Here is a 23,445-nt window from a genome sequence, read left to right on the forward strand (position 1 = left end):
TATACCTGGCAAGTTAAAAGTATATCGGACCCGTGGTTGTCGAGAAACAGCGGTCACAGACAAACAGACGTACAGACGTACAGACGTACAAACGTACAAACGTACAGACAGAGATTACTGGAATTATAGATAGATATATATTATATATATATATATATATATATATATATATATATATATATATATATATATATATATATATATATATATATATCAGCTACAGATTTGCATACAGCCTGTGGGGTGGACTATGGTGACGACTGTTTGAGGCAGATAACGTTCCTGGGTATCCGCAGTAATGCCTCCTCGCATGAGCCAGGAGCATTAAGGGGCATTTGGAGCCAGGAGTGCATCTCAAGTTGTTGAAAATTGCATCACTACAGCAATGATGACGTAACTGCGCCAAGCTGACAGCTTGTGCCAGGCTAAGTCAATTCCCTGAGCCCGAGCAGGCAAATGGGGGTGATCATTCAAAACTCATTTCATAACATTCTCAGGTTTGATTTTGGGTAGATGCATTCACATCAATGTCTCCAAAAAAAAAAAAACTCTGATGTCTGTTGAGGCTCCTGTCATGCTGTGACGTCTGCAGAGGATGATATAAAAAGAAACATCCTTCGGAAGTGATCCGACTTTAATACCTGCGTCCCTTTAGTTTCATACATGCGAGACGCAATCTGGAAACATTTGTAGATTTCTACAACCTCGTCCAAGGCTGTTAAACTCATGAAGACAGAAGTAATCTCACTGTGAAGGAAATGGCTTTCGTATGAACAGAGTCCATTAAAAAGACCTCTTTGTGGAGCGATAGGAGGCCACACTTTGGTCCATCGGAATCACAATGCAACAAATCCGATTGATTTCACAAAACCCAACACTGTTACAGCTCGACACGCAGTACGCCCATCCCTTGGATCTGGATTCCTGGAGGATAATCAGCATGAAAATAAACAACTTCAACAACCTTTGGGTGACGTGACGACGTCAAGACAATTATTCAGGGATCAATCATATATTCCGCATAAAATTAACAATTTTGCACGTGTGTCATCAACATTTGTGTCAGAGCTACCAAAGTAGTGGTCTCTGGTGGTCTACAGTGCATTCAGAAAGTATTCAGACCCCTTCACTTTTTTCACATTTTGTTATGTTGCAGCCTTATGCTGAAATCGTTTAAATTCATTTTTTCCCTCATCAATCTACACTCAGTACCCCATAATGACAAAGAGAAAACAGGATTTTAGAAAGTTTTGCAAATTCATTAAAAAGAAAAAACTGAAATATCACGTTGACATAAGTATTCAGACCCTTTGCTATGACACTTGAAATTTAGCTCAGGTGCCTCCCATTTCTCTTGATCATCTTTGAGATGTTTCTACACCTTGATTGGAGTCCACCTGTGGTAAATTCAATTGATTGGACATGATTTGGAAAGGCACACACCTGTCTATATAAGGTCTCACAGCTGACAATGCATATCAGAGCAAAAACCAAGCCTGAGGTTGAAGGAACTGCTTGCAGAGCTCTGAGACAGGAGACAGGATCAGAGACAGAGAGAGGACAGATGTGGGGAAGCCTACAAAAAAATTCTGCTGCATTGAGGGTTCCCAAGAGCACAGTGGCCTCCATAATTCTTAAATGGAAGAAGTTTGGAACAACCAGGACTCTTCTGAGAGCGGGCCACCCGGCCAAACTGAGCAATCGGGGGAGAAGGGCCTTGGTAAGAGAGGTGACCAAGAACCCGATGGTCACTTTGGTTGAGCTCCAGAGATCCTGTGTGGAGATGGGAGAAACTTCCAGAAGGACAACCATCACTGCAACACTCCACCAATTGGGCTTTATGGCAGAGTGGCCAGACGGAAGCCTCTCCTCAGTGAAAGACACATGAAAGCCCGCTTGGAATTTGCAAAAAAGCACCTAAAGCACTCAGACTGTGAGAAACAAGATTCTGTGGTCTGATGAAACCAAGATTGAACTGTTTGGCCTCAATTCTAAGCGTCATGTCTGGAGGAAACCAGACACTCCTCATCACCTGCCCAATACCATCCCAACGGTGAAGCATGGTGGTGGCAGCATCATGCTGTGGGGGTGTTTTTCAGCAGCAGGGACTGGGGGATGGTCAAGTGGTCAGAGTTGAGGGAACAATGAACAGAGCAAAGTACAGAGATATCCTTAATGAAAACCTGAAACAGAGCGCTCAGGACCTCAGACTGGGCCGAAAGTTCACCTTCCAACAGGACAATGACCCTAAGCACACAGCCAAGACAACGCAGGAGTGGCTTAGGGACAATTCTGTGATGGTCCTTGAGTGGCCCAGCCAGAGCCCTGACTTCAACCCAATCGAACATCTCTGGCGAGATCTGAAAATGGCTGTCCACCGATGGTCCCCATCCAACCTGACAGAGCTGGAGAGGATCTGCAGAGAAGAATGGCAGAAAATCCCTAAATCCAGGTGTGCAAAGCTTGTCGCGTCATACCCAAGAAGACTCGAGGCTGTAATCGCTGCCAACAGTGTTTCAACTAAGTACTGAGTTAAGGGTCTGAATACTTTTGTCAATGTGATATTTCAGTTTTCTCTTTGTCATTATGGGGTATTGAGTGTAGATTGATGAGGGAAAAAATGAATTTCAACGATTTCAGCATAAGGCTGCAACATAACAAAATGTGAAAAAAGTGAAGGGGTCTAAATACTTTCTGAATGTACTGTATATATATATATATATATATATATATATATATATATATATATTGTTGCGGATCGCGGACAGATGTTATATTGACCGAGCGGTGGTGTATTACCGCGTCTGAACAGTTACTCCCCGATTAGAACCCGATCCCGCCCAACTCACCCGATTCCACTCGAACGTTGGCCGAATCGCGCTACGCTAAATCAATGATGGAAAGGACACAACGGCTGGGGTAAATGACACGACACAAGGGGTACAGTTCTCAAGACCTCCGGAGGAGGATATAATTGGTGATGCAGAAAAGGGGTAGATTACACGGTAAGAGGTAAAGCACAGAAAAGATGGGCACTTAAACACAGTCTTATCTATCCCCGACAGACCACAGACAAACGGGACAAGACTGACTTACACGGGGATTGATGGCAAGGAAGGACAGGCAGTCGATAGCACAAGGTGCACTTTGGCTCAGGGGCAGAATCAAACACGGTCTGGTCCAGAGATGCGGGGAGGTATTGCAGCGCTCGGAGGTGGCGTCTTCTCTCTCCAAGCTGAGGGCGCATCTGACGTCACCTCCCTCTTCCTGCGCATGCTCAGCGGGGAGTGACACGCCCTCGGCTCGTTGGCCCCGCCCCAGATGGGACCGGTCCGCCGCTTCTATTGGGTGCGGGGGGTTACCGGGCTCCGCCCTTGACGAGGAGCTGACAGCGAGCCCCTGCGTGGTAACCCCGTCGAAGCACATGTTCAATGGCGGCTAACCAAGCCGGAGTGAGGACGCACACTCCCCGCGCCGCCGCCGCTGTTGTTGTTGTTGTTGTTGTACCATGAGGAAGAGCTGCGGGGAGGTATTGGGAGGTCCTAAACTTTCTAACGGTGCCATACAATCACATTCTGGTGCAACGAAGAGTCAGAATTAATGGAAACGAGTCCTTAACTGACATAGACTAAGAATAACTAGCAAGATGTCCTATAGTTGTCGACGTGAGATGCGGTGGACCTGGATGCGACATTTAATGGGGGAAATAGGGGAAGGTCGGGGCTACAGAGTGTTGTTTACAGAAAATGGGACTAGGGAATGGGGGATTGGGGATAGTTGGGAAGTATTGGGGAAATAGGGGAATATTTACAAGCAGATATGGATGGAGGCCAATCTCATATCCGCAACATTGCACCCTTCTCTACCTCGGGGTGTCCCGACCCGATAAATTTTTACTTACTTTAGTGTGGCACTCAGATGTAGTTCCCTCTACTATTAACTCAACCCTGAGTGCGACAGTTTTACAGATGTTCACAAATGAGTAAATATGTCCCCCTGCGACGTTGCACCCTTCTCCTCACAGAAACACACCCACAGGATAACCGAATCGCGGAAAGAATCCTCAAACTAAACATACAGCCGGTAGGGAGCATTATTTACACAAGACTGATATTTACACTACGATCCAGGACCTGTTTTTGGAGGAACACATGCAGATGTTATGCATAGAGAGAGAGCACGCATGCCAGCATCGATACACCAACCCACGAGTGCCCTGTGGCCCTACGGCCTTTAATAATGTGCAGAGCACCCCATCCAAGCACCAAAAGCACCACCCCATACATACAGTCAGCACCATCCGGTGCACCAATAAAGTGTTCATAGTCACCGGTGGTGTCGCAGCCGGCTGATGTTCTGCCGCTGGTCTTGCCTTCCTGAAGTGCACTTGGCCTTCTGGCTTCCTTAGAAATAAAGAAAGGCGCCAACCGCGTCCATTTCTAAATTGTGGCCGTCAGGGGGCCAACTAAAAGTGGTTCACCTGTATGGCATAGGTGCCACGTTGACCCATAGGTCCATCCACGGGTGGTGCTTGCCCGCAGAAGAACTGCGGTCCATGGTGGGCGGCCACAAAATTTGCGGTCCATATGGTGTATCGATCCAGGCAGCAAGCAGCGAAAGTACAGGCCCACAACTGCAGAGCCAGCACCTCTCTCTCCTCTCTCTCTGCCCCAAAGCCAGATCCTCGGAGGTGGGAGACAAAAATAAGACAAGTGAGTAAGGTGGTAAGGGCGCAAAAGTGCACGCAATACAAGGTAATGCACACTGGGGGCACATGGGAACCAGGTGAGACAGGTACGTTCCTACCGTATGCCCCCCCCCCCACCAGGTAACCTACATTGTCCCTCCCTTACCCCTTACTGTATCCACAAAACACAACACTACCCATAAACATCTACTTTACACATCAACAAACGTCCCTACTGTCTTCCCCGTTCCTCCCATAAACCAAATTCGTCTTCTCTCCCTCCTAACCAATCAAATTTGCCATTTCCAACTCAACATCAAAATTTGCCATCTCCAACTCAACATCAAAATTTGCCATCACCAATTCATCATCAGTCCCTCCTAAGGAGGGAGAGATGGAATCACCCCAATGTCTTATCCACGTCGTGATGCGTCTCACAAATCCAAACAGCAATTCTCCTTTCCTGCACACAGAACAAAGAAAACACAGGTGTGGAGTCATCATCTTCACCTCAGGTAAGTGGCTGCGCATGGTGCGACAGGTTCATCAATCCTAACTATTTCCTAAATGACTTTACAACTTTACATTACCCGGGGTCTTTCCCTGCCAATCCATTGGCCAACTTACACTATGGGTTCTAAAAACCAATTCCCATTGACCAAACTGTGGTGCTTCTCAATTTGGGGTCTCACTCCCCCGATTCATCTCCCGGTGCCCTCGCACAATTTCTGGGCTGCGACGTGTAGCTCTCCCAGCAGGTCTACCCACCTGCACACCTCCACCACTGCAGTTGCCTCCGAGCTTACCTGCTCCTTACCCTAACCTATCTACCTGGGGAAGGCCCTCTGGCGCTCTCCCCACTCGGTGCCCTCTCTGGCACTGGGCTACCCGGGTCCGTCCTCCGGATCCTCGGGCCCCATCCACAACTCTACCGGCTCCCAGAGCCCACCTGCGGCCTCACCTGGCCGACATCCTCACAGTGGTGGAGTGCCCAAACCAACTACACACACTAACAGGCTACACGCCCAGCCATTTCCACAACACTAATGCACCCATCCAAAATACCATTCTGCAACCGCACCACAAATGCCAATATCCAACCACAATTTACCTATACCCTCTACCTAACACTTACACTACCCGCCCCGGGTACTCGTGAAAGGGGTCCACTCTTCCCCCATCCACACCTTCGCACCATGCACACCACTCCGTACCACTTACTCCAACTCTCTCCACACCACTCATTCCAATACTCCATGTATTCCACACACCTGTACTTGCACACCTGTGCTCTCATACCTGGTGCCACCTGCACCCTTCTCTCCCCAAGCGCATTCGCGCTGATCCACAACACTCACTACTCATACACTGCTCCACACACCTGTCCAGTTCTCACACAGCATCATCTCATCTAACTACTCCCCTCTGAAACTTGCGCTTCCCAGTCGTCCCTTTAAACTATTGCGCTCCCACGTCATTATCATCCACACTAATCTACCTGCGTCCCCAATACAGGTATCAGTCACTAACTAACCTTAACGTTACCTAAGGTCATCTTCGCTAGATCCCCATCAATATCCTAACCCACCCGGGCTAGTTTTCACTGCCATACACCCCCTAATCTATAGCGCATCTGCCCCCCGCATCATGGGAAGGGTGGCAGGGATGCCACCCTTACCCACCGTCATATGGCGCGAGTGGGACCTTGTGGGACCACCTCGTATGTGAGTCGTTGCCCGCCTGCCGGACCCCGTGCGTCCCCCTTTGCGGGGTCAGCGCGGGGCCGAACCGGCCGGGCCCCCACAGTACATTACCCCCAAGGGGCTCTCGTGCCTCCCCTGTCCCTCTAAAAACTACCCCTGTTGGTGTCGATGCATGGGTCACACTTCCGCAACCCGCTACCCATTCCATACCACCACAACCTTGCTCACTCACACCTCGCAGCTCTCCCATCACCGGACCCTCTCGCTCGCACCCTCGTTCCATACCCTCCGGACCAGCCATACACCTCACTCTTGGCCTCTCACGAACATCCGGGTCTATCTCGACCCCCAAGCTTATTAAATCACCTGGCGCATCATACGCACGACCATATTGGTCACCACTTACACCGGGTCCTCTTTCTCTTCGCTTCTCCTCCATCACCTGCGAATCCCTCATCCGGTTAATGAGCACATCATCACGATCCGAACACAGACTTTGGACCAATTCTTTTACTTCCTCCTTTATCTCTTTCTTATCCTCTCTCCGTCGCTTCTTAATTTCGCTCACCCCTTCTTCCACTTCTTCTAATTTCTGCTTCACCTCTTTTATTTCCCGGTGCGTCTACTCAAGCTCGTCCTCTAAGGCTGCCTTGACCATTTCCATGTGCGTCCTCACCTGCCGGTCCTTCGTCTCCATTACCTCTGTCACCTTGTCCAACCTCGTTGTCAGTCCCTCACGTACCATCTGACATTCCCTCTTCGTCGCTATCAAGTCGTCTTTTAGTTCTTTCTGTGTCGCTTTTAACCCTCCTAGTACCGCATTGTTCCTTTGTACCTGCTCCACTAACTCAGTCCGTCCCACCGTCAGCTGTTCCACCTCCTGCGTCAGGTCCTCTGTGCCCCCTTGTAACTTTACAGTCCCCTTTCTCACCTCCTTCTCCATGCGCTCCTTACAGTGCCTCACCTCCTCGCGCACTCCTCCGACCTCCTCACTCACACCTCTTCTGATCTCTTCTCCCATCACTTGCATCTCCTGCCCAGATGCCACCCTCATCTGCTCCATTTCCTCCCTGTGAGCATCCAATTTAGTTTCTACCCCCATTCTGACCCCCTCTATCTGCTGCCCCATTTGTTTAACGTCCCTTTCCGCTTGGTTCCTCATGTCCCTCAATTTGCCTTCCATACTGTTTTCTAACCCCTCTAACCCCTTTTGCATCCCTTCCATTTGATTCTCTTGAGCGGCCATTCTGTTTTCTACCCCCATTAACACCTCCTGTATTTCCCCTAATCTATTGTCTAATACCTCTATTCTACTCCCTAACCCTCTGATCTGGGCCCCCATCCTTTGTTCTAACCGTTGGCTATTGGTCCCCATGTCCTCCCTCAATTTCTCGCTATTGGACCCCATTACCCCCATTTGGCCCTCCAATCGCTCACCCTGAGCATCCATCCGGTTCCCCATTACCCCCATTTGGCCCTCCAATCGCTCACTATCAGCCCTCATTTGCTCACTATTAGCCCTCATATCGTCCTTCTGCAGGTTGAGGGACGCCTGCATTTGCGCCATAAATTGCTCCATGAGGGCCTGCATTTGGGCCATCCCTCCCACTTGTGCAGCGGGTGCGGCCGCCGCAGCCATGTGCGAGGCGCCATTTTGCGAACCTGCCGCCCTCACTGCTTCGCTCTCCTCTTGTCCCTCAATTTAGTCCTGGATCGACCCTGCCTCACTCTCCTCTACCGGAACCCAGCCGTCTTGATCCGCCATAGCGCGACTTTCAAAATTCGGGTTTTTATTTTTGTAAAACAAAATCAAATTTCGCCGTTAATAATTTCGAGCGCGTGAAGCGCGCTTCGGGTCCAATCCCACTTCCCGACACCAATTGTTACAGTACTAACACAATTGGTGTCCAAAATTTGGGCCTAACAAATTTAGTCCCAGGTCCGAATCCCAACTCCTGACAACCAATTGTTGCAGATGCGGTTTTAGATGTTATATTGACCGAGCGGTGGTGTATTACCGCGTCCGAACAGTTACTCCCCGATTAGAACCCGATCCCGCCCAACTCACCCGATTCCACTCGAACGTTGGCCGAACCGCGCTACGCTAAATCAATGATGGAAAGGACACAACGGCTGGGGTAAATGACACGACACAAGGGGTACAGTTCTCAAGACCTCCGGAGGAGGATATAATTGGTGATGCAGAAAAGGGGTAGATTACACGGTAAGAGGTAAAGCACAGAAAAGATGGGCACTTAAACACAGTCTTATCTATCCCCGACAGACCACAGACAAACGGGACAAGACTGACTTACACGGGGATTGATGGCAGGGAAGGACAGGCAGTCGATAGCACAAAGTGCACCTTGGCTCAGGGGCAGAATCAAACACGGTCCGGTCCAGAGATGCGGGGAGGTATTGCAGCGCTCGGAGGTGGCGTCTTCTCTCTCCAAGCTGAGGGCGCATCTGACGTCACCTCCCTCTTCCTGCGCATGCTCAGCGGGGAGTGACACGCCCTCGGCTCGTTGGCCCCGCCCCAGATGGGATCGGTCCGCCGCTTCTATTGGGTGCGGGGGGTTACCGGGCTCCGCCCTTGACGAGGAGCTGACAGCGAGCCCCTGCGTGGTAACCCCGTCGGAGCACATGTTCAATGGCGGCTAACCAAGCCGGAGTGAGGACGCACACTCCCCGCGCCGCCGCCGCTGTTGTTGTTGTTGTTGTTGTACCATGAGGAAGAGCTGCGGGGAGGTATTGGGAGGTCCTAAACTTTCTAACGGTGCCATACAATCACATTCTGGTGCAACGAAGAGTCAGAATTAATGGAAACGAGTCCTTAACTGACATAGACTAAGAATAACTAGCAAGATGTCCTATAGTTGTCTACGTGAGATGCGGTGGACCTGGATGCGACATTTAATGGGGGAAATAGGGGAAGGTCGGGGCTACAGAGTGTTGTTTACAGAAAATGGGACTAGGGAATGGGGGATTGGGGATAGTTGGGAAGTATTGGGGAAATAGGGGAATATTTACAAGCGGATATGGATGGAGGCCAATCTCATATCCGCAACAATATATATATATATATGTCAAGTTGTAGATTTGTTATTGCCTAAAGTTCAGTTATAGACGTTGGTTGCTAATGTGTTATGATTTATATGTTGTTTAAAAATGCTATTTTCATAAAGTTAATAAAGGGTTTTTGCTTCGTTTTAGTTTTGGATGAGGAAAGGCTCGCTTCGGTCGTGCTGGACAAATTGTATACGTGTGCTTTTTCAAGGCTAGATAAGGCCGGTCGTAAAATCACGCTCACGCGCGTGATTTTGTGTAACGCTAGTAGAATGATTAGATTGCAGACATAAACCTATTGTTTTTACCATATATATTTTGTATTAATCACAGCAATGCTTGACTCTGTATAAACATGCTTTGAATTACTCATGTGAACAAACCCATATATTTTATGGTCTTATCTGGCTGGCCAAGCATGGTCTTATCTGGCCAAGCATGCACTCTTCTCTCTGTGAGTTACATTTTCGTCACCTCGGAGCTTTTGAAACTATATCTGGTCCGAATGATAAGGAAGGGCTGACTCCCCCGAATAACAGAGCGGATGACGGTGGGGGCTTGGCCCACCGGGGAGGAACCTCTCCCAGTTTTGTTTGTTCCCTCGGAGATTTCCTGATAAAACGTGTCCCTATATAAATGGACTGGGAATCAATGTGTTTTCAGGAAGGCTTGACGTGGCATGAGACTGGCTCTTGCTGTAGATGTCTTGGCTTCTTCCGGATCTGTATAAGTTGGTTTTTAATAAAGCTGCGTCATTTCAGGCTATTGTGGACTTCTTTTGTAAACGAAGAGCTGCTTCTTCACAGATGGTACCAGGAGTGGGGTCAGCACCGGACGACGGGAAACGGAGCCCGAGGGACAGGAGGAAGGCTGCCTGAGGCCGGCGCCGGCACGCGGATTTGATTAAAGGTGGGAGTTGTTTTATATCAGAGGGCTATTATTCCAAATTCGTACCTTCCTCCCTCGAGCGGGTTCAGTCTCCTTGTCTTCCGCGCTGCCTGCACTCGAACAGAAATTGTAAGTAAAGGCTCATTTTAGGCCTCAGAATGACGTGGCTTTGTTAAAGCCAGGATAAACAAGTAAGGATACCAGTAAGGACTTAACAGTAAGCTTAAAGTTACAGTTAGCACCAGGAGGGGAAAATGAGGTCGGACAGCCATATAGGCTGAAGCCAGGTGGCCAAGATTTTTCCAGGAAGGAACAGCCCAGAGACAAGATGGGGTATGCCATTGCATGCCAGGGAACGAAGGGCTGTGGCTAACTTAAGAGGGCCATAGGAACATGGCCAGTAAAAGGATTTGCGCAGGATATCGGTGAAGATAACGTTCGGTACAAGGGAAGGGGGAAAGTGAGGTCGGACAGCCGTAAAGGTTGAGCCAGGCCGAGAACTTTCCAGGAAGGATCAGCCCAGAGCAATAAGATGGGAAGCAAGCTAATGAAAGAAGGGGAACCCCTTAAGGGAACCCCGGCATCTTTCATGTTTAAGAGGCATCATTTTGCCGCGGTAAGACCATTAAAGGACTGGGCTGTGTTAACTAAAGATTTAAATAATCCCTGGCCAGAGGACAAGTAAGTAAGCAGTTAAACAAGTAAAACAGCGAGTGATGCCGCTGGACCAGATACCAGACCAAGACCCCCCAACCCCCCAAGACCTGAGCTCAGTCCCGGGGCTCTAGGCAACACCCCCCACCCCCCCAAGACCTGAGCTCAGTCCCGGGGCTCTAGGCAACACCCCAACACCCCGCCCTGCCTTCCCTTTTTTCACCTCAACCCACCCCCGTCCAACCCGTCCCAAAAATCCTTTTCCTTGAATGAGAGACGTAACATGAATGAGCAAAGATTGTTTGGGAGTGGCTGGAGAAAGGCATGATTTGAGTCGATCTGAGTTTCGCGCGAAGTCTGGGAGACTTCTATGAGTATATGAATGAGGAATGAATGTATATTGGGATGTTAATTGACGTGTGTATCTGGCCAATGTATTTGTCTGTCATCTGTTTGGGAGTTGTTTGGGAAGCGAATTGATATAAATCGGGTCAGGAAAGCACTCGGAGTGCCCTTGTCGACCTACTGTTGATATGAAGCGGTTTCTTGGAGATGGTTGCAGGATGGGCTGTTTTTTTTCTTTCGAGCGGCAGTCGGACGGAGATTTGGAATTTGTTGAACTAAATTCAGAATTCGAATCAATATGTGTGTTTTACTTGAATTGAAGAGTTCATTCAATGGCAGATATTGTGGATTGTATGTGTGGGATGTATCGCTGAGGCAGCTCACCTTTGGAGTTGGTGTCATATAGTGCATTTTGGGTCAGGGAGGTGGAGCGTCGGAGATCCTGTTTTTTTGCGATGTTTACGAGCTAGGGATGAGTTCTGACAGCTCAATGTTCTGACAGCTCACTACATGTCAGGTCGTAGATTTGTTATGACAGCTCTATGTTATGACAGCCGACTGCATGTCCCAACGTGAGGTAAACCCCGCCGTGAACGCGAATAGAGCGGCGTGCAGGGAGTGTTGGGATTCGTGTGGAGGCACGAGGGTGCGCGCCAAGACGGGGGGCGGCGTGGCGTTGTCGCGTTGAGATGGTTGTGCCAGGTCGATCGGCGATCTCTGAATTTAAATCGGATCTTTGTCATGTGTGTTGTGAAATTAACGTCTATCCGAGAATCCTGGCGATGTTCGTTTAATTAAAGTGTGGTACAAACCTGTGTTTCCGCCGTGCGGCTCCGTGGAAGTTTGGGTAGAGGGATATTGTGCGTTCGGGCAGGAGCCGAGCGAGCCGCGAGTCACGGGTGTGCTGTATGAGATTTGCTCAGAGTGCCGGCGATAACTCGCCCACTCTCAGAGGAGGATGTGTGCCCAAATGCATTGTGGGTCATTGCGACTTTGCTGAATGTCGGACGCTGGATGTCGGACGTTCATGTCAGACGAGCCATGTCAGAATAGTGGGCACCTGCGACATACATGCCATGCAATGTCACAAAAGGAATACGTTATTTAAAATGGATTTATATAAGGGGAAGAAACGATTTCCAAACTAAATTCGATTTCTAGAATGATTTTCTAAACGCTAAAATAAACGATTTCAAGACAGAGTAATTAATTTCCGGTGACAAGTTCCAACAGGAAGTCTTGTTCATACAGTAACAGTAAGTGAGGTACAGTGCGGAGTGGCGGCTGGAAGATGCATCGAAGGATTTGTGTTGATCGATGCGCCGGACAAAGGGTTTGCTGGCGAGCGATGCTGGTAAGGTTAAGTTATTAAAATTCAATAATTTGAGCAGAAATGTCACGTTTTCAACAGAACGCTTATCCGAGGAAAGAGGAATATCGAGGTTTCAACTGTCGGTATGTGGTGTGGCTTGTGCCAAGGTGTGGGCGCGAGGAGGATGTGGTTGTGTTTGCCTGTCTGTGGAGTTATACGGTTGTTGGATTCGTAGAAGCTAGCATTTTGCGATGTGGAGCTGTGAGTCACAAAATGTAAATATAACACAGAGAGATGGACAGGACAACAATGGAGTTTATATGGACGGGTTTGGGGCAGGTTCAATCTGACGATTACAGAGGGCTTTGTTCTGTTCACGAAACATGTAAAATTCATGGAGTTGAAGTGGTTTGCAAGAAGGCAGCAGAGTCAGTACTGGGATGCAACTTCGTCCAGGGGTTTTGGTCCAGCCTGCAAGGAGTCCAGGGGCTTGTTTCAGGGCTGGGTCACCAAAAACGGGATGCTGTGCCCATCTGGATGTAAAATTATCCATCAAGGACGGGGAATGATGTGCAGTGTGATTGATTGGAGGTAATAAGGATTTGTGTTGATTTCCTGATTTGAGTTCATCTGGAAACAAAGACAGATGGGATTAATGTGTATATCAGGAACAATTTGGAAAAGAAATATGGATATATGACATTACTAAAATATAACCAAGCAATTGAGAGTTCTTGGGTTAATGGGATATAAATAAATGCATCTACAAGTTGATGGTTTATAAAAATTTAGTTCTGGATGATACTTAAACGATGAACAATGTTGGCAATATACAAAGAATGTGACTTGTTTTTTGGGGGGAAAACATGTGGTTTAAAATTGGTTGGCTAAGTTTTAAAGATGGAGATGTTTCGCAGAACTCTTATGATTATTTATATGAGTGGTGGACTATTCCATGGCGAAGCATTTTCCAGTTTATTGAAAGTTGGATTTTGTAAAATAATGGTTTAATATAACCACAGTAGAAAATAATATACAGATTTGGGACATTTTGTAAACTTTCGAATAATGAGAAGATTCATAAAATTCATTTTATTTATTTCATGGAAAATATTTGGGTTGCAAGTGGAGAAGCATGGTATGGTATAAAAATAAAGAGGGAGTATCCAGGAAAAAGATGTTCAAGTGAACTTTGTGCTGTGAAAAGAATGTCGAGTTAATGGAAGTGTTTTGTTCGATTAATTTTGTTCAATTTGTGTTCAAATGACCATCGATGTTGGGGGCAAAGTTATGGGTGAATTTGGTGAGTGGTTGTGGGCAAACGAAGATTAATTTAGATTTATCATAGTTAAGTTCGAGGAAGTTGATTTGAAGCCAGAATTTCATTTGGATGCCAGAAAGGAGAAAGGAGATGCTGAAAGCCAGAAAGGAGATGCTGTTGTCTACTCTGAATGACAGGTGGCGGTATCCAGGGCGCTGAGGAGTTTGTTCACGTTGTAAAGTTTGTTTATTTATTTGTTTATTTAGTTTGTTTATTGTAGAGAAGAGTGCTTTTGGGATTCCGGAGCCAGAGTGGATAATTTGAGGGTAGTAGGTGGAGTAGAGGACATCTTTGCAGTGCTGTAGGTGGTCCTTGTGGGCTTGGGAGTGAACTGATTTGGGTTTAATAGGCACAAGCTGGTCTAAACAGGGTGAGGAGGATGGTGTGATTGATGATGTCAAAGGAGGCGTTGAGGTGAGGAGGATGAAAATGTTGAGGTTGCCGGCATCAGAGGAGAGAAAAGGTCGCTGGTGATTTTGAGGAGAGCAGTTTCAGTACTGTGGCTGGAGCAGAATCCGGATTGGGATGTTTCATACAGGTTATTGGCAGAGTGGTGATGTTTGAGTTGAGTGGCCACAGCACGTTCCAAAACTTTTGACAGAAAGGGTAGATTGGAGATGGGTCTGAAGTTATTTAGGGTGTCAGGGTTTAGTCCAGGGTTTTTCCAGAATGGGGGTGAAGTTTCACGAGTTTTTGGGGAAATCGGTATGTGAAGCTGGATTAAGTTGGAACTGCTTGATGAGCCATGGAGATGGATTGGGTTTTGTTGTTGGTTGTCTGGGAGTTCGGTTGTTGCATTGCCAAAGGTTTCTGTGTGGTGGACACACTCGTTGGCTGTTGTCTTGTGTGACGTGGAGGGAGATGTATGTGGCTGTGTGCGGCTGCCTGGAATCGGGAAGGCGGCTACAGTGGTTGATATTGGTTGTGGATCGTCCGGGGTGCTTCGATTTGCATAGGGGGTGAAGATTGGGATATTACATTATTTTAAGTAAGTATTGGTATGAGTAATTACATAAGTAATTATGAGTTATTATGAGTATTAGTTATGAGTAAGTGATTATTTTAGTAAAGTTACATGTTTCGCTGTGTTGTGGATCTGGGGACAAGCTAGTTTGATGGGTACCCTGGGGTCTTCGGCGTGTCTATGTGTTTGGCTGTCTGTCACACCGGACTCTTGAATGGGTTTTCATGAGACGAATTTCAGACATAACAGTGAGAATCTATTTTGAGCGAATCACAGTGGGTGAGGAAAACATTGTGTGTGACCAGACACCAGAACTGACCAGAATTGAAATTGGAAGTAGACCAGGTTATTTCTATTATTTGTTTATTCGTGAAAATAAATAAATAATAGGGGGAGGTTAATGGAGGTTAATGGTGGTTTGTTTGTGTTAATGGAGGTTAATGGTGGTTTGTTTGTGTTAATGGAGGTTAATGGTGGTTTGTTTGTGTTAATTCTAGTTGAAACTCTCGCTGAAGTAATTTTCGTTTATTTTTATTATTTTATTGATTTTTTTATGATTTTGATTGATTTTTTGATTTGATTTGAGAGTTGAGATGATTGATTTTTATTAATTTTATAATTTTATTTTTATTGATGTTGGAAACAGGTAATGGGATGCTGAGAGAAGGATTGAATTTAATTTGAATTGGACTGGATTAAATGGGATTGAATTTAAAAATTGAATATTGGATAAAATTGGATCCACTTGAAAAAAAGTGGATTAGGAAATTGGAGAAAAGGTGTTCTATGAAACTATGAATTGAATGAATTGAATCTATGAATTGGAGACCTGTAGACCAGGCGTTCCCAGGAGACTTGTGGACCAGGTGTTCCACCAGAGGAAAAGACCAGGTGTTCGTGGAGCACTTCACCTGCAAGAACGCCTTGGAACCAAGGTGGAAGGGACCAGTCCAGGTGTTGCTGAATACACCAACGGCAGTCTTTTGCGAGGGCAAGACCTCGTGGATCCACGCCACGCACTGTAAGTTGGCCATACAAGCACCAGACACTACACCACAGCAACCACAGTAAGGATGGGCCTAATCATAGGTACAATACTATTGATAGCGACAGCAGCTAGGGGAAACTCCGATTCCAATAGATGCGAAAACGAAACCCGACACCTCACCGTAACATGGGGACAAAGAGTATCACTACCATGTTTCGAACAGAAAGCCCTGCACACAAATTGGGTGAACATAAATTGGCTAGCACTGTCGGCAGGGCCTGGACGCGTTGGCATGGTACTACAAAAGCAACGAGAGTTCCGGGAAGACGGGCAAGCTAGCATTAAGACCTTGGCCCAACCAGGATACCAATGGGGAACCCCTGATTTTAAGCTACAAACACGCACACGCCTAGGGAAAGACATGACCATGCAGGTCCGGCGCAGCGTCTGGACCCCTGGCACGGCCGGTGGCGAAAGGAACTACATACCATGCATCGAATACATACTCACGCCACAACCCCAGAATAAGGCCCCAAAGAAGGGTGAAAACACATATTGGAAAGTGGCCAGGGAAGTGGCAACAATTCAAAATAGGACACACTGCTGGTCGTGCATGCGCTTTCCCCAAGCAGGCACCACAGGAATACACATGATAGTGCTACCTCTGTCCCTCAATGACCTCTGCTCACAACCTATCGATTCCCCATGTTTAGTCACCACGCTGGAAAGAGAAGGGGTTGACAACGGCAAGAGTTGCAATCGACAATTTAATTATCGCCCGTCAATGATTGCCCATGTGGCCGAGAGGCCTGCCCCCGTCTGGGTCAAACCACAGAAAGGGAGGGTCTGCCTCCAGGGTTCCGGCCACTTGCGTATGGGAGAATCAGAATGCGCCTACACTCTCCCCGGGAAGCTGGGACAAGGGAGCTCGGGGATTACATTACGAATAGTACTGCAAGATAAACGCAACCACAACATAACGGCTATAACATTCTCTAGGGGGGTTAGTAGGATTAATGGGGTGGTAAAGGGACTCCAGTGCTTATCCACCCACCTGGTCCCACCCCATGGGACAATGTTTATATGCGGCGACAAGGCTTACCCCTATTTACCAAATAATTGGGGGGGCACATGTTATCTGGGTTCAGTCCTTCCTGACGTTGAGATACTGGATGAGCTAGACCCAAAGTCCTTGGACAGGCGTTATAAGAGGTCAGTCATGAACGAAGATGGAACCACTAAACTACACGGGAGTCTATGGGAAAAGGTGTTTGGTTTCTTCTTCCCAGGAGCGGGCACAGTCATGGATAGTTTCCGGATAGACAAATTGGCCTTGGCCCTAGAAAAGGTGGCAAACGACACCGCTACGGCTCATGACATACTATTGGATACGGTGATTCACATGCGTACAATGGTGATGCAGAAGTGAGACTAAGGGAAACTAGCCACGCCCTGACGATCGATCGGATCGCGTGCGAAAATTCTTATACATTTAGCTGGCTCACTGACTGGTTCCAGGGATGGACGGGCACCATAGTGAAGTGGTTATTGACCGCACTGGCTGTGATAATCGGGGTAGTAATTTGGGGGGCACTAATGAAATCTCTAGTCCTCCTCTGTATGAGAAAGTATTTTACAGGATGGAAAGTGAAGAAGCCGCCGACAACGACTATGGCTCTGACCACAGAGGCCGTCGACCTGAACGGGTCCTTCAACAAGGCAGTTGCGACCGGCGCTCCAGAAAATTGCATTGAATTTTGTAATGACTGTGATACTTGTGCGGATCCCATGTGGGAACTGGCTGCTGCCTGTAACGGTGTACGTGATGACTGTGATACTTGTGCTATAAACCCCTTGCGTGTACTGGCTAACGCTGCTTATGTATTACAAGCTGACAGCTGCACGCCCCCTTCCGACCCAACTATGGATCTGATTGCGACACTGGGTCTGGCGGTCGAGGGACCCGACGCGGATGTCCTAGACCCGCAAGCCGACCAGGCGCCCATGGGAGACTTTGACATAAAGGAAGTCCCTCTCTTTTCTTCCAAATGTTTTAAGTTCAAATGCTTCAAGTGAATCGGATTTTTACGCTCTGTACCCTGACCAGGAAATTGAGACACAAGATACTGACAATATTATGTATTCCCCAGAACAGCAGCACGTGAGGGACCTCATGGGCATGATCGTTGATTAACTTCGAAGATCTGCAAGGACTGGGTCTGCAAAGGGTGGGGAGAGCAAGTTCCGCAGGGGAGGTGGTGGCCCTCTGGCGGAGCAGAACCTCATCTGGACCAGACACCTTCGTTGTGGATCCGAAACGTTAATGGACTTTCATGTTCTGAGCCCTCAGGCTCCGAGCACGCACCACACGACACGTTCGCCAAATGCACGGGCGAGGCGCTTTGGGCGCACGATATGCCCTTGGGAGATACCCGCATTACACAATTATTTTTTCAATACCCGCATTACACAATTATTTTTCAATAAAGCCCGATGTGGCACGTTGTCTCTTAAGATACTTTGTCTCGACGAGACAAGAGGAAGGAATGTCAAGTTGTAGATTTGTTATTGCCTAAAGTTCAGTTATAGACGTTGGTTGCTAATGTGTTATGATTTAAATGTTGTTTAAAAATGCTATTTTCATAAAGTTAATAAAGGGTTTTTGCTTCGTTTTAGTTTTGGATGAGGAAAGGCTCGCTTCGGTCGTGCTGGACAAATTGTATACGTGTGCTTTTTCAAGGCTAGATAAGGCCGGTCGTAAAATCACGCTCACGCGCGTGATTTTGTGTAACGCTAGTAGAATGATTAGATTGCAGACATAAACCTATTGTTTTTACCATATATATTTTGTATTAATCACAGCAATGCTTGACTCTGTATAAACATGCTTTGAATTACTCATGTGAACAAACCCATATATTTTATGGTCTTATCTGGCTGGCCAAGCATGGTCTTATCTGGCCAAGCATGCACTCTTCTCTCTGTGAGTTACATTTTCGTCACCTCGGAGCTTTTGAAACTATATCTGGTCCGAATGATAAGGAAGGGCTGACTCCCCCGAATAACAGAGCGGATGACGGTGGGGGCTTGGCCACCGGGGAGGAACCTCTCCCAGTTTTGTTTGTTCCCTCGGAGATTTCCTGATAAAACGTGTCCCTATATAAATGGACTGGGAATCAATGTGTTTTCAGGAAGGCTTGACGTGGCATGAGACTGGCTCTTGCTGTAGATGTCTTGGCTTCTTCCGGATCTGTATAAGTTGGTTTTTAATAAAGCTGCGTCATTTCAGGCTATTGTGGACTTCTTTTGCAAACGAAGAGCTGCTTCTTCACACATATATATATATATATATATATATATATATATATATATATATATATATATATATATATATATATATATATATATATAAATATATATATATTGTTACGGATCGCGGATTAGATGTTATTTACCGAGCGGTGGTATTGCTGCGACCTAACAGTTCCCCCAATTCTTCCCCAACTCACCCGATTCCACCCGAACGTTGGCCAAATCGCGCTACGCTAAATCAATGATTGGAAAGGACACAACGACTGGGATAAATGAAACGACGCCAGGGGTACAGTTCTCAAGACCTCCGGAGGAGGATATAATTACAGTGGGGGAGAAAAGGGGTAGATTACAAGGTAGTGAGGTAAAGACACAGAAGAGATAGGCACTTAGATACAATCTTATCTTAGCCCAGACAGACCACAGACAAACGGAACAAGACTGACTTACACAGGGATTGATGGCAGGGAAGGACAGGTAGTTCGATAGCACAAGGTGCACCTTGGCTCGGGGACAGGATCAAGCACGGTCCAAGAGATGCAGGGAGGCCTCACAGTGCTCGGAGGTGGCGTCTTTCTTTCTCCAAGCTCAGCGCGCATCTGACGTCACCACTCCCTCAGCTGCGCATGCTCAACGGGGAGTGACACGCCCTCGGCTGGTTGGCTCCGCCCCAGATGGGACCGGTCCGCCGCTCCCATTGGGTGCGGGGGTTACCGGGCTCCGCCCTTGACAAGGAGCTGACAGGGAGCCCCTATGTGGTAACCCCGTCGAGCACATGTTCGATGGCGGCTCGCTGGGAAGGCCTCATGCCCTCCCAACACCCCCTACCAACCAAGCCGGAGTGAGGACGCGCACTCACTGTGCACGCCGCCGCCGTGCTGTTGTTGTTGTTGTTGTTGTTGTTGCTAAACCGTGAGGAAGAGCTGCGGGGAGGTATTGGGAGGTCCTAAACTTCCTAACGGTGCCATACAATCACATTCTGGTGCAACGAAGGGTCAGAATTAATGGAAACGAATCCTTAACTGACATAGACTAAGAATAACTAGCAAGATGTCCTATAGTTGTCTACATGAGATGCGGTGGACCTGGGCACGACATTTAATGGGGGAAATAGGGGGAGGTCGGGTCTACAGAGTGTTGTTTACAGAAAATGGGACTAGGGAATGGGGGATTGGGGATAGTTGGGAAGTATTGAGGAAATAGGGGAATATTTACAAGCGGATATGGATGGATGCAAATCCCATATCCGCAACATTGCACCCTTCTCTACCTCGGGGCGTCCCGACCCGATAAATTTTTACCTACGTTAGTGTGGCACTCAGATGTAGTTCCCTCTACTATTAACTCAACCAACTCAACCCTGAGTGCGACAGTTTTACAGATGTTCACAAATGAGTAAATATGTCCCCCTGCGACGTTGCCACCCTTCTCCTAACAGAAACACACCCACAGGATAACCGAATCGCGGAAAGCATCCTCAAACTAAACATACAGCCGGTAGGGAGCATCATTTATACAAGACTGATATTTACACTACGATCCAGGACCTGTTCTTTGAGGAACACATGCAGATGTTATGCATAGAGAGAGAGAGCACGCATGCCAGCATCGATACACCAACCCACGAGTGCCCTGTGGCCCTACGGCCTTTAATAATGTGCAGAGCACCCCGTCCAAGCACCCAAAAGCACCACCCCATTATGCACAGTCAGCACCATCCGGTGCACCAATAAAGTGTTCAATAATAAATGCACAATCAAGTGTCCATGGTCACCGGTGGTGTCGCAGCCGGCCGATGTTCTGCCGCTGGTCTTGCCTTCATGGAGTGCACTTGGCCTTCTGGCTTCTTTAGAAATAAAGAAAGGCGCCAACCGCGTCCATTTCTGAATTGTGGCCGTCAGGGGGGCCAACTAAAAGTGGTTCACCTGTATGGCATAGGTGCCACGTTGACCCAGAGGTCCATCCACGTCATGATGCGTCTCACAAATCCACACAGCAATTCTCCTTTCCTGCAACACAAAACAAAGAAAACACAGGTGTGGAGTCATCATCATCACCTCACGTAAGTGGCTGCGTATGGTGCGACAGGTTCATCAATCCTAACTATTTCCTAAATGACTTTAACAACTTTACATTACCCGGGGTCTTTCCCTGCCAATCCATTGGCCAACTTACACTATGGGTTCTAAAAACCAATTCCATTGCCCAAACTGTGGTGCTTCTCAAGTTGGGGTCTCACTCCCCCGATTCATCACTCGGTGCCCCCGCACAATTTCGGTGGCTGGGTCGTGTGACGCTCCCAGCTGGTCCGCCCACCTGCACACCCTCCACCACACTGTTGTTGCCTACCGAGCTCACCTGCTCCTCACCCTAACCTAACTAACTGGGGAAGGGCCCTCTCGCACTCTCACCCCCCTCAGTGCCCTCTCTGGCACGGGCTACCCGGGTCCGTCCTCCGGATCCTCGGGCCCCATCCACAACTACCGGCTCCCAGAGCCCACCTGCGGGCCTCACCTGGCCGACATCTAACAGTGGCGGAGTGCCCAACCATTCACACTCATACTAACAGGCCACACGACCAGCCAATTTCACCACACCAATGCACCCCATCCACAATACCATTCTGCATCCGCACCACAAATGCCAATATCCAACCACAATTTACCTATCCCTTCTAACTATTCTTTAAACTACCCCTCCCCGGGTACTCGTGAAAAGGGGTCCACTCTTCCCCCATCCACACCTTCGCACCATGCACACCACTCCGTACCACTTACTCCAACTCTCTCCACACCACTCATTCTCTGCTCCATATATTCCACACACCTGCACTTGCACACCTGTGCTCTCATACTTGGTGCCGCCTGCACCCTTCTCTCCCCCAAGCGCATTCGCGCTGATCCACAACACTCACAACTCATACACTGCTCCACACACCTGTCCAGTTCTCACACCTGTGCAATCACACCTGTTTAATCGCACCTGTTCAATCTCAAACACACGGCATCATCTCATCTAACTACTCCCCTCTGAAACTTGCGCTTCCCAGTCGCCCCTTTAAACTATTGCGCTCCCTCGTCATTATCATCCACTCTAATCTACCTGCGTCGCCTCTACAGGTATCCTTGTCACTAACTAACCTTAACGTTACCTAATGTCATCTTCGCTAGATCCCTACACACAATATCCTAACCCACCCGGGCTAGTTTTCACTGCCATACACCCCATAATCTATAGCGCATTTGCCCCCTTATCATGGGAAGGGTGGCAGGGATGCCACCCTTACCCACCGCCATACGGCGCGAGTGGGACCTTGTGGGACCACCTCGTATGTGAGTCGTTGCCCGCCTGCCGGACCCCGTGCGTCGCCCCTTGCGGGGTCAGCGCGGGGCCGAACCGGCCGGGCCCCCACAGTACATTACCCCCAAGGGGCTCTCGTGCCTCCCCTGTCCCTCTAAAAACTACCCCTGTTGGTGTCGATGCATGGGTCACGCTTCCGCAACCTGCTACCCATTCCATCCCACCACAACCTTGCTCACTCACACCTCGCACCTCTCCCATCACTGGACCCTCTCGCTCGCACCCTCGTTCCATACCCTCCGGACCAGCCATACACCTCACTCTTGGCCTCTCACGAACATCCGGGTCTATCTCGACCCCCAAGCTTATTAAATCACCTGGCGCATCATACGCACGACCATATTGGTCACCACTTACACCGGGTCCTCTTTCTCTTCGCTTCTCCTCCATCACCTGCGAATCCCTCATCCGGTTAATGAGCACATCATCATGATCCGAACACAGACTTTGGACCAATTCTTTTACTTCCTCCTTTATCTCTTTCTTATCCTCTCTCCGTCACTTCTTAATTTCGCTCACCCCCTTCTTCCACTTCTTCTAATTTCTGCTTCACCTCCTTCATCTCCTCGTGCGCCCCCCTTAAGTTCTTCCTCTAACTCCACCTTATTTTTTTCTATATGCTCCCGCACCTCCCGCTCTTTAACCTCCATCACCTCTACCACCTTGTTCATTTTCCTCGTCAGGTCCTCATGTACCGTCTGACACTCTTTTTTAATTACCCCTACGTCCTTTTTCATCTCCTTCTGTGTCGATTTAAAACCCTCTATTTACCGCTGTGTTCTTCTTTACCTGGTCCCCCAACTCCTTTTGTCCCACTGTCAGTTGTTCTACTCCCAGCGTCAACT

General features: G+C 48.1%; 1 protein-coding gene across 2 annotated transcripts; it reads left to right on the forward strand.

Annotated features, from left to right (window-relative positions):
- The first annotated feature begins 10,257 nt into the window (after window positions 1-10,257).
- LOC144892263 (uncharacterized) lies at window positions 10,258-18,003 on the forward strand. 2 transcript variants are annotated; one of them, XM_078778014.1, is made up of 2 exons: window positions 10,258-10,365; window positions 15,776-18,003. In XM_078778014.1, exon 2 carries the CDS (start codon window positions 16,014-16,016, stop codon window positions 17,355-17,357), a length of 1,344 nt encoding a protein of 447 aa, XP_078634140.1. In that variant the 5' UTR covers window positions 10,258-10,365; window positions 15,776-16,013; the 3' UTR covers window positions 17,358-18,003. The 2 variants fall into 2 exon arrangements, with proteins under 2 accessions (XP_078634140.1, XP_078634138.1); XM_078778012.1 differs by lacking the exon at window positions 10,258-10,365 and adding an exon at window positions 13,928-15,346 and having other exon boundaries at window positions 15,377-18,003.
- The last annotated feature ends 5,442 nt before the right edge of the window (window positions 18,004-23,445 follow it).

The sequence above is a fragment of the Myxine glutinosa genome, chromosome 5 (genome assembly GCF_964187855.1).
Source record: "Myxine glutinosa chromosome 5, kmMyxGlut1.1, whole genome shotgun sequence".
Classification (NCBI taxonomy): domain Eukaryota; kingdom Metazoa; phylum Chordata; class Myxini; order Myxiniformes; family Myxinidae; genus Myxine; species Myxine glutinosa.

Coding starts and splice junctions, on each gene's coding strand:
- LOC144892263 (XM_078778014.1), top strand. CDS start 16,014: ATGGGCCTAATCATAGGTACAATACTATTGATAGCGACAGCAGCTAGG.